The following is a 13,650-nucleotide window of genomic DNA, read 5'->3' as shown; positions in this document are numbered from 1 at the left end:
TCAGTGGTATGGCTTGGCTTGCACTGCTCTGTGTGGTGTCATTATTTATTTATTCATAGTACAGTAGTGCCTAAGCGCTTTAATCATGGAACTATATCCCAATGTGCTTGGCACCATACAATACAGAACAAAAAGACACCCTCTGCCCCTACATCGTAGCATATTTCCACCCAACACACTTGTATATCTAGGGCTAACATGCCGTTAAGACCTCCTTTCCTGAAATAACTGAAAGAAGAAAAAAAGAGCAGAGTGCTCTTTTACTTTCTGTTGCAGGGTAGTTAGACATGGACATTCTGCTTCTGAATGACTCTTCTGACATAATTGTATTGGTGGACTAGAGATCTTGCTTATTTTTATGCACTGCTGCTTCTTCAGAATGAAAGTATAAGGAGCTTTGAAGATTCTTGCTATATCTAGGTTTTCAGATTCACAGAGTCAAGGACTACCAGGGAAATAGATACTCAGGGTAGATGACCTGTTAGAGATTCATTTTAAATTTTCATTTGATTCTTAATTTCTTGGGTTTTGGTTTGTTTGTTTGTGAGTGTGAGTGAGTGAGTGAGTGATCCAGACAGGTGTGTTCTGAATCTGTAATAATGTGGTCATATTGCTGCCATCTTTGTCTCCCCCAAACTCTTGCACCTGCACTCTTCCCCCGCCCCTTGTTTCCATCTCCCACACTCACTTATTGTATATTGTCATAATGTAAAATCATCTGGGCGGGGAATGCCTCTTTCTTGTTTGTGTTGTAATACAGCCCAATAGAATCCCAGCTCTGAGCACTACTCTACAGATACTAGCAAAATAATAAGCTATTTAATGTTTAATTGTAAGCATACAGTAACTAGAATGCAAGAAACCAGTTCACATCCTCCCACTAAAGTGAATGTAACTTAAATTTTTTCTAGTATCTAATGAAGTTTTTTTTTTTCTGCTGCTTACCCTGTAGTACCCAGGTTGTTATAGCTCTATCATGATTATGGTTCAGGAGCTTATGTTGTGTCTGTTCCTGAGGGCTATTTATAATGCTTGACATCCCTAAATACCCTGTGTTTTGCTTTTCCATCTTTTTGATGTCTTAAACTTGAATTGCTTTATCACGGTGGAGTGAAAGAGAGTGTAATAATAGCAAAGGCTGCGTCTACCCATGAGATCAATTCTAATTTATTAATATCGATTTTGTAATTCTGGAATTTACAAGTTAGAATTTGATCATCCTCACCTCCCTGTGTGCTCCTCACAAAGTTGACTTATTGCTGCCACACTCAATCGGCAAGCATCAGCTGTTGCAGTAGAGCATTGTGGGAACCTAGTGTGGGACCACTGGGGCTTTCAGCTGCCAGGGGGAGGTCTCCCCCGGTGGCGAAGATTCTCAGGGTTTTGCTCTTTTTTGAAAAACTTTCCTATCTTCTCTTTCTTCGGCTTTCTATTGGCTGACTCTGCTATATCGGATTTCTTTTCTGTATCTCTCGATTTTAGAGTGTCAGTATGTCTATGGTGAATGGCTACAGCTTGAACCAGGCAAAGTATGTTTGGGAGACTATCCATAAACTAGTAGATGTTCTCCAATCTACAGCCCCAGGAATGGTGGCTCTCCCAGTAAAATGTAGGATTTTTGGAATCTACAAGGGCTTTGTGACATTCCTCAGCCTCCTTACTACACACAGGGAAGACCAGTGACAAACAATATTACCTCCGTCTTCTTAAACAAAGAAAAGCTTGACATTACTGCCTTAAAAAAGAATAGAATTAATCCGGGCTGTCCTGGACTTAACCCCTGCCATAGCTTATATGCCTCTTTCCAGATTTCAGTCTATATGGAACCTCTCTACATCTCTCAAAGATGTAAGGACTGACTTAGGCTTATGGGCCACATGACTGCATGTTCTTATGTGACCCCTCAGGTCAGCCTGTACATCAGACCATGATAGGCATGGCACAAGACAGTCTATTGCTTTCATGCACATCCCCTGACAAGCTAATGTGCATCCCCGATGAGTTATTCTCCTCTCTGAGCTAGTGGATGAGTCAAGCCAACATCTGTTGGGAACTTTCCTTTACTCCACCTTTCCCTTTTAGGTCATTAGTGAGGGATGCTTCATTATGGGGTATGAAGTGCATCTGGATGATTATCACGCTCTAGGGGTGTGATATTCTAAGTTCCTTTCCTAGACCTGAGGGAGAGTTCTGTGTGGCCCAAAACTAGTCTCTGTCAACAGCAAAAGTTGGTGTAGTAAAAGATAATCTCAACCTACTTGTTTCTCTAGGTTCCTTAGTGGCCAGCACCAGCAGAGTGGGAGAACTGAAAGCCCTGCTCACATAATAAGAATATAGCATTAGGGCTATACTACTGACCACCTGACTAGGATGGTGACTGAGAAATACTCAGGGAGATTAGAGGCTATATAAATAAAAATTAAGTAAGAATGAGGAATTTCAGTTATCCCCATGCTGACTGACTACATGTGCCCTCAGGACAGGATGCAAAGAGAAAGTTTCTGGACACTTAAAACAACTGCTTCTTGGAGAAGCTAATCCTGGAACTCTTAAGTGCAGAGGCAAGTCTTGATTTAGTTCCAAGTGGAACACAGGATCTGGTCCAAGAAGTGAATATAGCGGGACTGCCTGATAATAGTGACCATCACATAATTAAATTTAACATCCCTATGGCAGGGAAAACACCATAGCAGCGCACCATGGTGTCATTTATTTTAGAAAAAAGGGATGACACAAAATGAGACCGTTAGTTAAACGGAAATTGAAGGGTATGCAGTGACTTAAAGTAAAATTCCTGCAAGCTTCATGGAAAGCTTGAGCACCATAATAAGGGCTCAACTTAAAAGTGTACCCACAAATTGAAAGTCATAAGAAGAAAACCGAAAAAGTGTCACGGTGGCTAGATAATTAAGTAAAAGAAGCCGCGAGATCCACAAATGTGTCCTTTAAAAAGTAGAAGGTGAGGGAAACAGAAAGGAGAATAAATTCTGGCAAGTGGAGAATATGAGAGAGATTCCAAAACTTGGGGATTTCTTTTCAGGTGACATATCTTAGGAAATGTCCTGGATTGAGGTTTTGGAACAGACTGATAAAACTAAACAGGAATAAGTCACTGGTACCTTGAGTTCTGAAGGAACTCAAACATGAAACTGCTGAACTTGTAACTGTAGCTTGTAACCTATCCATTAAATCAGTCTCTGTATCAAACGACTGGAAGAAGACTAATGTGACGCCAATTTATAAAGGGCTCTGGAGGTGAATCAGTAATTAGGGTCTGATAAGCCTGACTTCAGTACTGGTCAAACTTGCTGAAACAGTAATAAAAAACAAAATTGTCAGACTCATTGATGAACATGATTTGATGGGGAAAACTCAGAAAGGTTTTCGGAAAGGGAAATTTAAGCCTCACCAATTTACTAGAATTCTTTGAGGGAGTCAACACGCATGTGAAAAAAAAAGGATCCAATGGCTAATGCCTACTTACGCCTAGTCTACACTAGGAGATGAAGTCAAATTTAAGGTTCTGTGGTGGATTTTTATAAACTCTGCATCTACGCCCCAACAGTAAGTCAATTCTAAGTGGCTGTAATGTTGACTTCTGCTAACTTCCCAACAAACTTACTCGAAAAATCGCATTTGCAATGTTGAGCTAAAACAGTGTAGATTAACGAGGGTTAAAACTGATTTTATGTGCCCCAAAAACTGTCCCACAGTGCCCCCTAAGTGTCCTTTCACGTCATCGCTCCTGGTGAGCAGGAGGTAGGAAATGGGGAGCCCGTCATTTAGAATTCATTTGTTTATGATCAGTGTGGTGATCTCATGTGGCTACTTCACAGCATTCCAGCATGGAGCCATCAGGAGAGCCAGGGACTCATTTTGTACTGTGGGCTAGCGCCACCCCAATACAGCATGTGGCAGCTTGGCTGTGGGGTCATGCTTGTCTTCAGGGGAGGCTTATATGCTTGTATGAGAGGCCGGGAAACTTATTTTCTGTGGTCACATTTGTATGGGGCCAGCTCCCGTCCCTTACAGGTGCCATGCTGTCAGGAGTCAATTCCCCACCCAACCACACCACATTGCTAGCCCCACACCCAGTAAAAACGGGTGCCTGCTGCACTGTGTGGTCCCTGCTTCCAGACAACAGCATGCGTGCAGTGAAGATTTCAAAAGTGGGAAAGATTTTGGGGCTGTTGGTCACCAGGTGACGTTTCTGCCTGCGGCAAAGATATTCGGGGGCTGGCTGGCTAGCTGTCACCAGGGGAAGGTCTCCAATCATGTCAGAGATTTTCATGGGCTGTCACTGGGGGGAACCTGGCCAATGCTGAATTATGGGCTGGCCCCCCTAGAGCCGGGAGCCTCACAATCCCCGGTTCTCCCCTGGTTCCATAGGTTTGGGGGACTAACCCTAGCCAATGCTGACTTGTGGGCTGCCCCCCCGCTTCTTCCCAAAGCATGTGGCTCTGGGGAGCCATACAGTCTCTGCGGGGTCTTGTTTGCTGCACAAATGCTCAGAGATCATTGTTGCCTGAGCACCTTTGCCAGTCCACTTTGCTGTTGTACACTTTGGCATTCTTTCCCCAGGGGACCAAAGAGATTCCTGTTAGCATGGAACAGCCAGAACCAGGAAAGGCTCGTAGATTATTGTAGCCTGAACACCTTTGCCAATCCTCTTGAGTGCTGTACAGGTTTCTCTACATGTTCTTTCCCCAGGGAACCAGTGATTTTTCGAGAGGGGAGGGAGACTAACCATTAGAAAGTGAGGCACTCTGTCTTCTCTTCTCTTCTTCCTCTGAGTGATGCTAACCACCGGACCCCAATGCCTTCTGGGATTCCCCACTTTTCCTAATTGCCTTCTGAAAATTGGCCATTCAGCTTCAAAGGGAGGGGAATGAGGGCAGTGCAGTCTGGGAAGATGACGGTGAGTGCTATCAGGGCACATTTGGTTAAAAGGTCAATGAAGCAGATGACTGAAACAATATCTCATTGGGGAAAGAGACTTCTGCAAAATGACCATTTGTTTTGAGGGCAAGCAGTGTGGGAAGATGACATCACACTCCCACAACCACTTGCAGGGGATTTTTCCCCATAATGCAACAGCGAAAAGGCCCAGACTTCAATGGGTCTGAAAGAACTGTGGGAAATGTTCCCACAATGCACTGCTGCACCAGTCAAATTTTGGTGATTAGCTGGGACACACTACATCAACTTTGTGGGTGGGTGGGTGCAGACACAGCTTCGACTTTATAAAATCCAGTATTACAATTCAACTTTATTTCATAGTGTAGACATAGAGTTAGATTATCAAAGGCTCTTAAGAAAAGTAAGCTTAATGGGATAAGAAGGAAGGGACTCATGGTTAAAAGATAGAAAATGGGTAGTAATAAATGGTCAGTTTTCAAAATGTAGAGGGATAAATAGCAAGGTTCCATAAAGTCTGTGTTGGGATTACTGTTCAACATATTCATAAATGATCTGAAAAAAGGTTCACAGTCAGGTGGCAAAGTTTGCAAACAGTATAAATTTTCTCAAGGTAGTGTCCAAAGCACACTGTGAAGAGCTGCAAAGGGATCTCACAGAACTGGGTGTCTGATCCTCAAACTGGCAGATGTAATTCAGTGTTGGTCAATGCTAAGGAAACACACACACACACACACACACACACACACACACACACACACACACACACACACACACACACACACACACACACACACACACACACACACACACACAGGAACGGTGTCCTTTATTAGCTCTTACCACTCGAGAGAGATCTTGAAGTCATTGTAGCTAGTTTTCTGAAAGCAGACTGTGCAGCAGTGGTCAAAAAAGTTATCACAATGTTGACAATCATGAGTAAAAGGGATAGGTAATAAGACAGAAAATATATTGCCACTATTTAAATACATGCTTGAATACCACGTGTTGAATACCACATGCACATTTGGTTTCCCCATCTCAGAAAAAAATATATTTGGGTTGGGAAATGCTGGGAAATGTTCAGAAAAAGGAAACAAAAATGATTAGAAGTATGGAATGGCTGTACTATAAGGAGAGATTAAAAAGACTGCTGTATCAAGGGTGGATGCAGTTAGTCGTTTTTCTCATGGGAATCTAAGTCTGGGGTAAGAGCTTGAGGATCACCTACAGGATAATGGACATATACAAGCACTTGAAGAAATTATTACTCATTGTCTCACAACAGTTTTTCTTTGAGATCTGTTGCATATGTCATTATATGACCTTGCTTCTTTTCCCCCTCCCCCATGCATCTGTGACTGTTAGGCTTCTGATGTGAAAGAACTAAAGGAAAGGTGGGGCTGCTCCTTTTATAGCAGGAGGAGCTCAGATACGGGCAGGGCTGTTAGGTACTGCTAGGGTAGTATTTCTCAGACTGGGTTCCTGACCCAAACAGGTATCACAAAGCTTATTTTAGAGGGATTGCGGTGTTGTCACCCTTCCTCTGGTGCTGTCTTTAAAGTTGGTGGCTGGAAAACAGTGGCTTCTGGCCGGGTGCCAACCTTTGGGGGCAGCATTGCTGCCAGCAGCAGCCCACAGAAGTAAGGGTGGTATAGTATGATTGGAGGTCATCCTACTCCTGAAATATTGTCAAAGGGGGCCCAGCCAAAAAAAAAAGGTGTTGAGAGAACCCTTGAGATGGGGAAAAACATGCCAGCATTGGTGTATGGTGCGTGCACGCCCTCACCAATAGTTGTAATGGACATATGCAGTGCATCTCAGTGAACAATAGTTGTGAGACAGTAACTTTTGTTTTTTCCACTAAAAATATTTGAGCTGTTGTTTTTTTATCAGCTTTAACTGGCAACATCTAAGATTATTAAAGCTGGTTCTTAGACACTAAGACATTATTCCAGTTTCAGGTTGCAAACACTGCAGAAGAATATTTGCAAAAAAAAAAATCCTGTGTAATATTAATGAATGGTGGAAGCATTTTTGTTAGATTTGGGCTTTTATAAAAGGCTAATAAGTATGCAGTCTAAAATTTGAACCTTGTTACATTCCTTTAACACATCCCATCATCCCTCTTGTTGATCCAGACTGTCATGTTTGACTCATCTCCTCCCTTGCCAGACATACTCAAGCTGTGCCAAATTCCTGCTGGTACTGCCTCAAGATTAATCCTTGTCTCCCTGTAGAGAGAGCTAAAACTTTCATCCAGGCTGTCATCATCCTCCCATCTTTATTACTGTAAACACCTCCTCTCTAGCTTCCCAAATTATATGTCCTTTGGATGCTAAGATTGGAATTCTTGTCTGTCAGTTGGTGCATATTAAGCATCTGCCTGAATCTTTCCAATAACAACTCCTGTTTCATAGTATCAACTTCCACTTCTTGTCTTCAACTTGTAAGATTTTTCACAGCTCTGCCCCTTGTGATTAGGTTATGGCAATGTAGGGTGCTAGTCAACCACAGCACGGGGCTCCCGTGGCCCAGCCCTAAAATTTTTATTGGTGGTTCTTGGAGAGACTTCCTACCATTCCAAGAGGCAGTGGCACAGGGCATCACCTTCTCCAAGGAAGGTTAGTAGCATGAGAGCAGCTGGCACATGGGCATGGCAGCAGATGTCTCACATCACTTGTCTTCTCTAACTGCAGTGGAGGTGGTGTAGGCCAGATCCCCCGCAGCTTTTCTTCCCCCTCCATCGTTACAACCTCCTTGACATAAATGGGGCAGGTCACACTTTTCTTTACAACCGTTATGGCTAGAATCTAAATTTTTTAGATGATACCTAAGATTCTAACGTAATCCTGTGGCTGAATGAGTGGATACAGACCTGTAAGTTCTGTAGCTTAATCTGACTTTCCATCCCTACTTGTCCTTTCTTGCATTTTATTCTATCACTTCCAGTTTTACCTGCTCAAAGATTTCACCATCTTCGGTGTACTTTCTCTGTCACAAGCACTGTCATGCATCTCCGTGTGTTCTTTCATGTGTGTCTGATGCATGGAACATGATCCCTGAAATAATCCGTAAAACCTTCTGTTCAAGATCCAGCTGTATTGCAGTGCCCCTATGAAATATGCCAATGGATGAAAGCTAGGTTAAGGGACGTTTAGGAATATGACTATAATTGAAAAAGGGAAAAGGATACAAATACACAAAAGTATACAAATACACAAATTATATACACCTACATACATGCATAATTGTGTGTTTTGTACTCCATATGTTACTAGTCTTTGGTCAAAGACGCTGTTTGCATAGCCTTTGTTACAGTGGGGCTCTAGTCCTCAGCTGGGCCTGTGAAAGCTACAGCAATTTAAATGTTGAATAAAAATATGTTATGCAGAGGCATGCGTGCACATTGCTTTTCAGATGACTTGTCCATAAAGGCTATCTTTCACAGCTGTTCTATTTCATTGATAGGCAACATCTCTACAGTTCGGTTTGAAACTTTAGATTGGTTTTCCAATGAAAATATTGTAAATCTTTGCAACATGTTTGTTTTCAGTACAGGTTGAACCTCTGTAATCTAGCACCTTTGTGATCCGACTGGTGGTGAACCATAAAATATGCTGAACCACAGAAGGTCTATATTGTGTAACAGCATCACCAACACTTCCACTATTTACTGGGATCTTAGAAGACATCTAGGGGTAAATTAGAGCTAAATAACAGCACAGACCACTGAGAGCCAGGACTGGTGGCTGTAAACAAACTTCATAGGCACATGGGAAACTTGGCCACAGCCATGATAAGTGGACATCTGGCGAACTGAAATCATGCCTGACCATGGATATTTCTGGACCAGATTGTGCTGGTCTACAGAGGTTCAGCCTGTGTTTGTTGCTCTGTAGAATTACAAATTTAATTTCTGTAAGAGGAACAGAGGTGGAGTCTTGGCGGTAGGTTAAGCCTGGGGGTCGACAGAGGACAGTTTGGGGCTGTGGACTGGTTAAGGCGGGGACGGTTGCGGGGGGGGTGGGAATTTGGTGCTGCAAGGGGTTTAGGCCGGGGGGTATGGTTTGGGGCTATCTTGTCGTCAGCCCCCCCCCCAGAACATGTGAAAAAATGCTGTGTGGCCCCTGATGAAAAAAGGTTGAACACCCCTGATTTAGACAATATTGACATCCCATGGTCAAGCAAATTCTCTTGTTTGGCGTGAGTCAGGTCCAGAGGGTGCCGAACGAGAGAGGTTCAACCTGTAGTTTGTTAATATCAGTATGTTTAAATATGGTTTTTAAATGTGCATGTAAGTTGCATTGCATTTAAAAAGTCAAATACACAAATGTTTTATTGTCTCGTCACCTAATTTTTCTACTCATAGGTGTGCAGAATTATTAATTATGTATCAGGCTGATGTTAACCATGCTGCTGAAAGAGGACTGACACCTTTGTACCTAGCCTGTGGAAATGGAACTAATGAATGTATCAAGCTTTTGCTGGAAGCTGGAGCAGATCGAAGTGTAAAAACCAGTGTAAGTTTAAAAAAAAAATCCTAAAATCACAGAGTGGATATAAAACTGAACAGAATACCTTTCAGTGTCATATAATGGTATAAATACAGTAAACCTGTGAAGTGTACAATTTCGAGTTGCGCTTAACTTGCATGAATGCAAATTAAGCACAACTCAAAATCCCACTCCCCCTGGCCCTGGCTCACCCCTCCCCCAGCTGTCGAAAAAGCTTCCTCTGACTTCTGCAAAATTCGAGTTGTGCAAGGGTGTGTGGGAATACAACCTTCGCCTAATTTGAGGGATTACTGTACTCCATATATTTTGGAATTAGTAAAATAATTGGATATTTATATTGATGCATCATGTTGCAAAGTGTTTACTTTGCATAGTTTCCTTAAAAACTTCTAAATACCTTAGATTTCTTCTCAGTGTTACCAGCCTCAGTTTCAAACTGCAACATCTTGCATACCGTGTTCCTGTGTAGGACAGGAAAAGCATACCCTTCTGTTCAACTGTCAAGTCTCAGAGTATGCATTGGTGTTCTCCTGGTGGCAGTCATGACTGAGGTGGGGATATGTGTAAGCCTCTGATACCTGCATAGCTCTTGGACAGCTCATTTAGTTGCAGATCATTGTTCTCCTTGGAGAAAACATGTAGGCTGGGTCTTCACTAGCACCCGCCTTTTGAAAGGGGGATGCTAATGAGACACTTCAGGATATGCTAATGAGGCAATGCAATGAAGATGCAGTGCCTCATTAGCATAATGGCGGCCATGCTTTCGATTGTGTGTGGCTCGTCTAAGTGTGGTCCTTTTCCAAAGGACCCCACACGTTTCAAAATCCCCTTATTCCTATTTGGTTTTAGGAATAGTTGGATTTTGAAGTATGCGGGGTCCTTTCGAAAAGGACCGAGTATAGAGGAGCCATGCATGATTGAAAGCGGCACTTTCGAAGTGCCATGGCTGCCATTATGCTAATGAGGCACTGCATATTCATTGCAGTACCCCATTAGCATATCCCAAAGTTTCTCATTAGCATCCCCCTTTTGAAAGGGGGGTGCTAGTGTAGACCCAGCCATAGTGAGGATTGTGAAAGAAATTCTATATTTGTCACAAAGAGAGAGTGAGGAGGACAAAACAAACAAGTATGTTTTCGTATTGTGCTTCCTCTGTTCCACAATGCTCCTCTGTCCTTCCTCCAACTGGAAAACAGAATCTGTTTTGGGAGGCGCTGTGGCAGATGAGGAGAGGTGGTGAAGAAGAAAAATACATCAAAACCGGCGACATGCCCTTCCAAAAGTTAGCAACACCTGCCTGTTCTGTGATAAGATCTCTGGCTCCAGAATCCAGCTGATCAGCCATCAGCAACTCCAAATAGGAGGGTGACATACATATATACATATTTCATAAAACTGGAAGGGACCTTGAGAGGTCATCGAGTCCAATCCCATGCCCTCTCGGCAGGACCAAGCACCATCCCTGACAGATTTTTTTTTAATCTGTTTTCCCCAGACCGTTAAATGGCTCCCTGAGGGATTGAATGCACAACCCTGAGTTTACAAAACCAATGCTCAAACCACTGAGAAGACATCCTACTTGTTATCGAGTGACTGCTGAGAGAGAGTGTTAATTTAGAAGAAAGTAAGGATGAGAGGCAAATTCAAACTGTGGCCTTTTAAATCAAAGAAAAATTAAGGATTGAAAATTCTTCCAAGAGCAGCTGCATTAGCTTCTCTTTGCCTTTGCACAACACAGCCAATATTCTGCATAGCCAGAGAGGAGAAAAATGTCATAAAATTATACAGAATAGTAAATAAAAAAATCTGACAAAAGTCCAGTTACAAAGTTGCATTAGTTCACTCATGATAATGTGCAATCAAAGGCATCCCTTGCAGAAAGTTTCTTTAATTCAGTTTGACTTTCATTGGAGATGTTTTTGGGAGACCATCGCAATCTGGTGTGGCTCAGTAAATGTTTTTCTGAGCAGGGCTTATAGAACTGTTGGCCACCTTTTTCATTTCACACCCAGCATCTCTCACACATACTTGTGCACAGAGAACAACAGGGTCTGTTTCCAACAAAACTGAAGTTTATAACCAGCAATTGTCGGATACTTAAAACCTTTTCAGAAAGCATATTTGGTAGGAAGTTATTACTGATATAAATTCTCCATCCCTGTGACTACACTTGCATTCCTCTTTCGAAAGAGGTATGCAAATGAGGTAAATCAAAAATTCATAACAAAAGGAAGAGGGCTTCTTTCGAAGATGGGGTTTACTTTTGAAAGAGTGGCATCTACACTGGTTTTCTTCTTTTGAAAGAAGCTATTTTGAAATAAGAATATGCAAATGAAGTGTCAGATATGGAAATTTTATCTCATTTGCATTTTTATTTGCCTCATTTGTATACCTCTTTTGAAAGAGGAATGCAAGAGTAGACACGGCCTATATGTGGTATGGTTTTGTGCTTTTCATTTTTGTCTCTTTAGGATGGCTGGACACCAATTCATGCAGCTGTGGATTCTGGTAATGTTGACAGCCTCAAGCTCCTTATGTACTATGGAGAAATGGAAAATGGAAACTTTATGAATGATGCACAACCTAATTCAGGCTTCTTTGACTCAGAATGCAGAGAAGACAGTTATCCCAGTAAAACAAGACCTGTTGTTTCTGCAGAGCTCGTTAACCATGCTGACAAAGAGGGTTGGACTGCTGCCCATATAGCAGCATCAAAAGGCTTTAAGGTCTGTCTATCTGTGGTGCTATAACTGTAGCAAAGGTTAATGAATGTTCTATTAAATTTGTGTATGTATGATATAGAAATGTCAATTTAATGTTGTCCTAAATTGTAAATGTAACTGTTCGTAGTTAAATGAAAATTATCTTCATCTTGCCACTACATTCTCCCAACTGTCATTGGAATAGTAACTTGTCCGCTTTTGTCAGGCTTTTCAATAGATGAGTAAGTTAGCTGGAAATTTTTTATTGTGATTTACATTGGGAGATCCAATCTGATCTATTCCACTTGACATCAGCAGGGCAGTGACTTGACACCAGGCACTAATGTAACATTTGGCATCAGAGATGTCACACCACTGACTCTGAATTATTTATGGATTTTTTTTTTTTTCCCCATGGGAAACAGAGTTTGTAGCAATTCAAATCCGGGCTGTTGTAGGAAGGGAGTATGGAAAAGATATGTTGTTGGGGGTATAGGGAAGGGTAATTTTGGAGAGACAGTGCCTAAAATTTAAAAAAAAACAACTCATGCCTAGTCTAAAACATGATAAAAGAGGCTCGATTCTCAGAAAAGGCTGAGAACGCACCCTGTGTAAATAAGGCCTCTTTTGGTGTTCTGGTTTGGGAACCCCAGAATGGATACGATTAAAATTTCTCATCACTGTTAAAATCTTGACCCGATCTGCTCATCATCTGAGGCTATGTCTACTCTACTCGTTGAACGTCTCTGGTCAACCAACATCCGTAGTTGGATAAACATTACAGTAAACCCTCGAAATGCAGGATTTCAAATTGAACTTAACTCATACTAACTTGAGTTAAGTGCAGCTCAAAATCCCACTCCCCTTGGCCCTGGCTCAATCCCACCCCACCCCACCGCCTGGCTTACCACTCCTGCGTGCAGCTCTTGCTCAACCCCCCGTGGCCAGGCTCACCACCCCTTGCATGGGTCCAGCTCACCGCCCTGGTTCAAACCCCCTCCCTTGTGCCTCCAGCTCACCCCACCACATGTGGCTGTGGCTGAACTCCACCCTCCCCTCCGCAGCCCTAACCCACGCCAGATTTAACCCCACTGCCCCCTTCCCATAGCCCCAACCCACTGCCAGGCTTCACCCTCCCCAACTGCTCCCCCCACCCCAGGACTTACCTTTCAAAAGGAGTTCTAGGTGTTCCTGCTGCTTCCCTGGCTGCAGAATGTGTGTTCCGCCAGGGAAACACCCCCCCCTCGACTTACACGAAATGTGAGTTATGCAAGGGTGCGTGGGCAGGCAACTTTGGAGTAATTTGTGGGACTACTATACTTAGATGGATGTCAGTTTATCATGGGTGTGTCCAAATTTCCCATGGCTCCATAAAGTTTGTTTATAGCCATCAGTCCTGGCTCTCAGTGTTCTGTGCTGTAATTAATTCTAATTTACCCCTAAATGATTTCAAAGAACCTAGTAAGCAGTGGAAGTGTTGGTAATCCTGCTAGACATTATTGATCTTCTGTAGT

At 42.6% G+C, this 13,650-nt stretch overlaps 1 protein-coding gene across 3 annotated transcripts in view; it reads left to right on the top strand.

Moving 5' to 3' along the window:
- The window catches only part of CTTNBP2 (cortactin binding protein 2), a 171,494-nt gene that overhangs the window by 89,415 nt on the left and 68,429 nt on the right, over positions 1–13,650 (top strand). For all 3 annotated transcript variants that reach the window (XM_075014950.1, XM_075014941.1, XM_075014960.1), the window contains exons 7-8: positions 9,290–9,440; positions 11,906–12,160. In XM_075014950.1, coding sequence (XP_074871051.1) covers positions 9,290–9,440; positions 11,906–12,160 — 406 coding nt within the window. The remainder of the gene's footprint in view (positions 1–9,289; positions 9,441–11,905; positions 12,161–13,650) is intronic.

This window comes from Carettochelys insculpta, chromosome 1, assembly GCF_033958435.1.
Source record: "Carettochelys insculpta isolate YL-2023 chromosome 1, ASM3395843v1, whole genome shotgun sequence".
Lineage (NCBI taxonomy): Eukaryota > Metazoa > Chordata > Testudines > Carettochelyidae > Carettochelys > Carettochelys insculpta.
The sequence above is the reverse complement of the archived record's forward strand: the minus strand, read 5'-3'. Positions and strand labels throughout refer to the sequence as shown.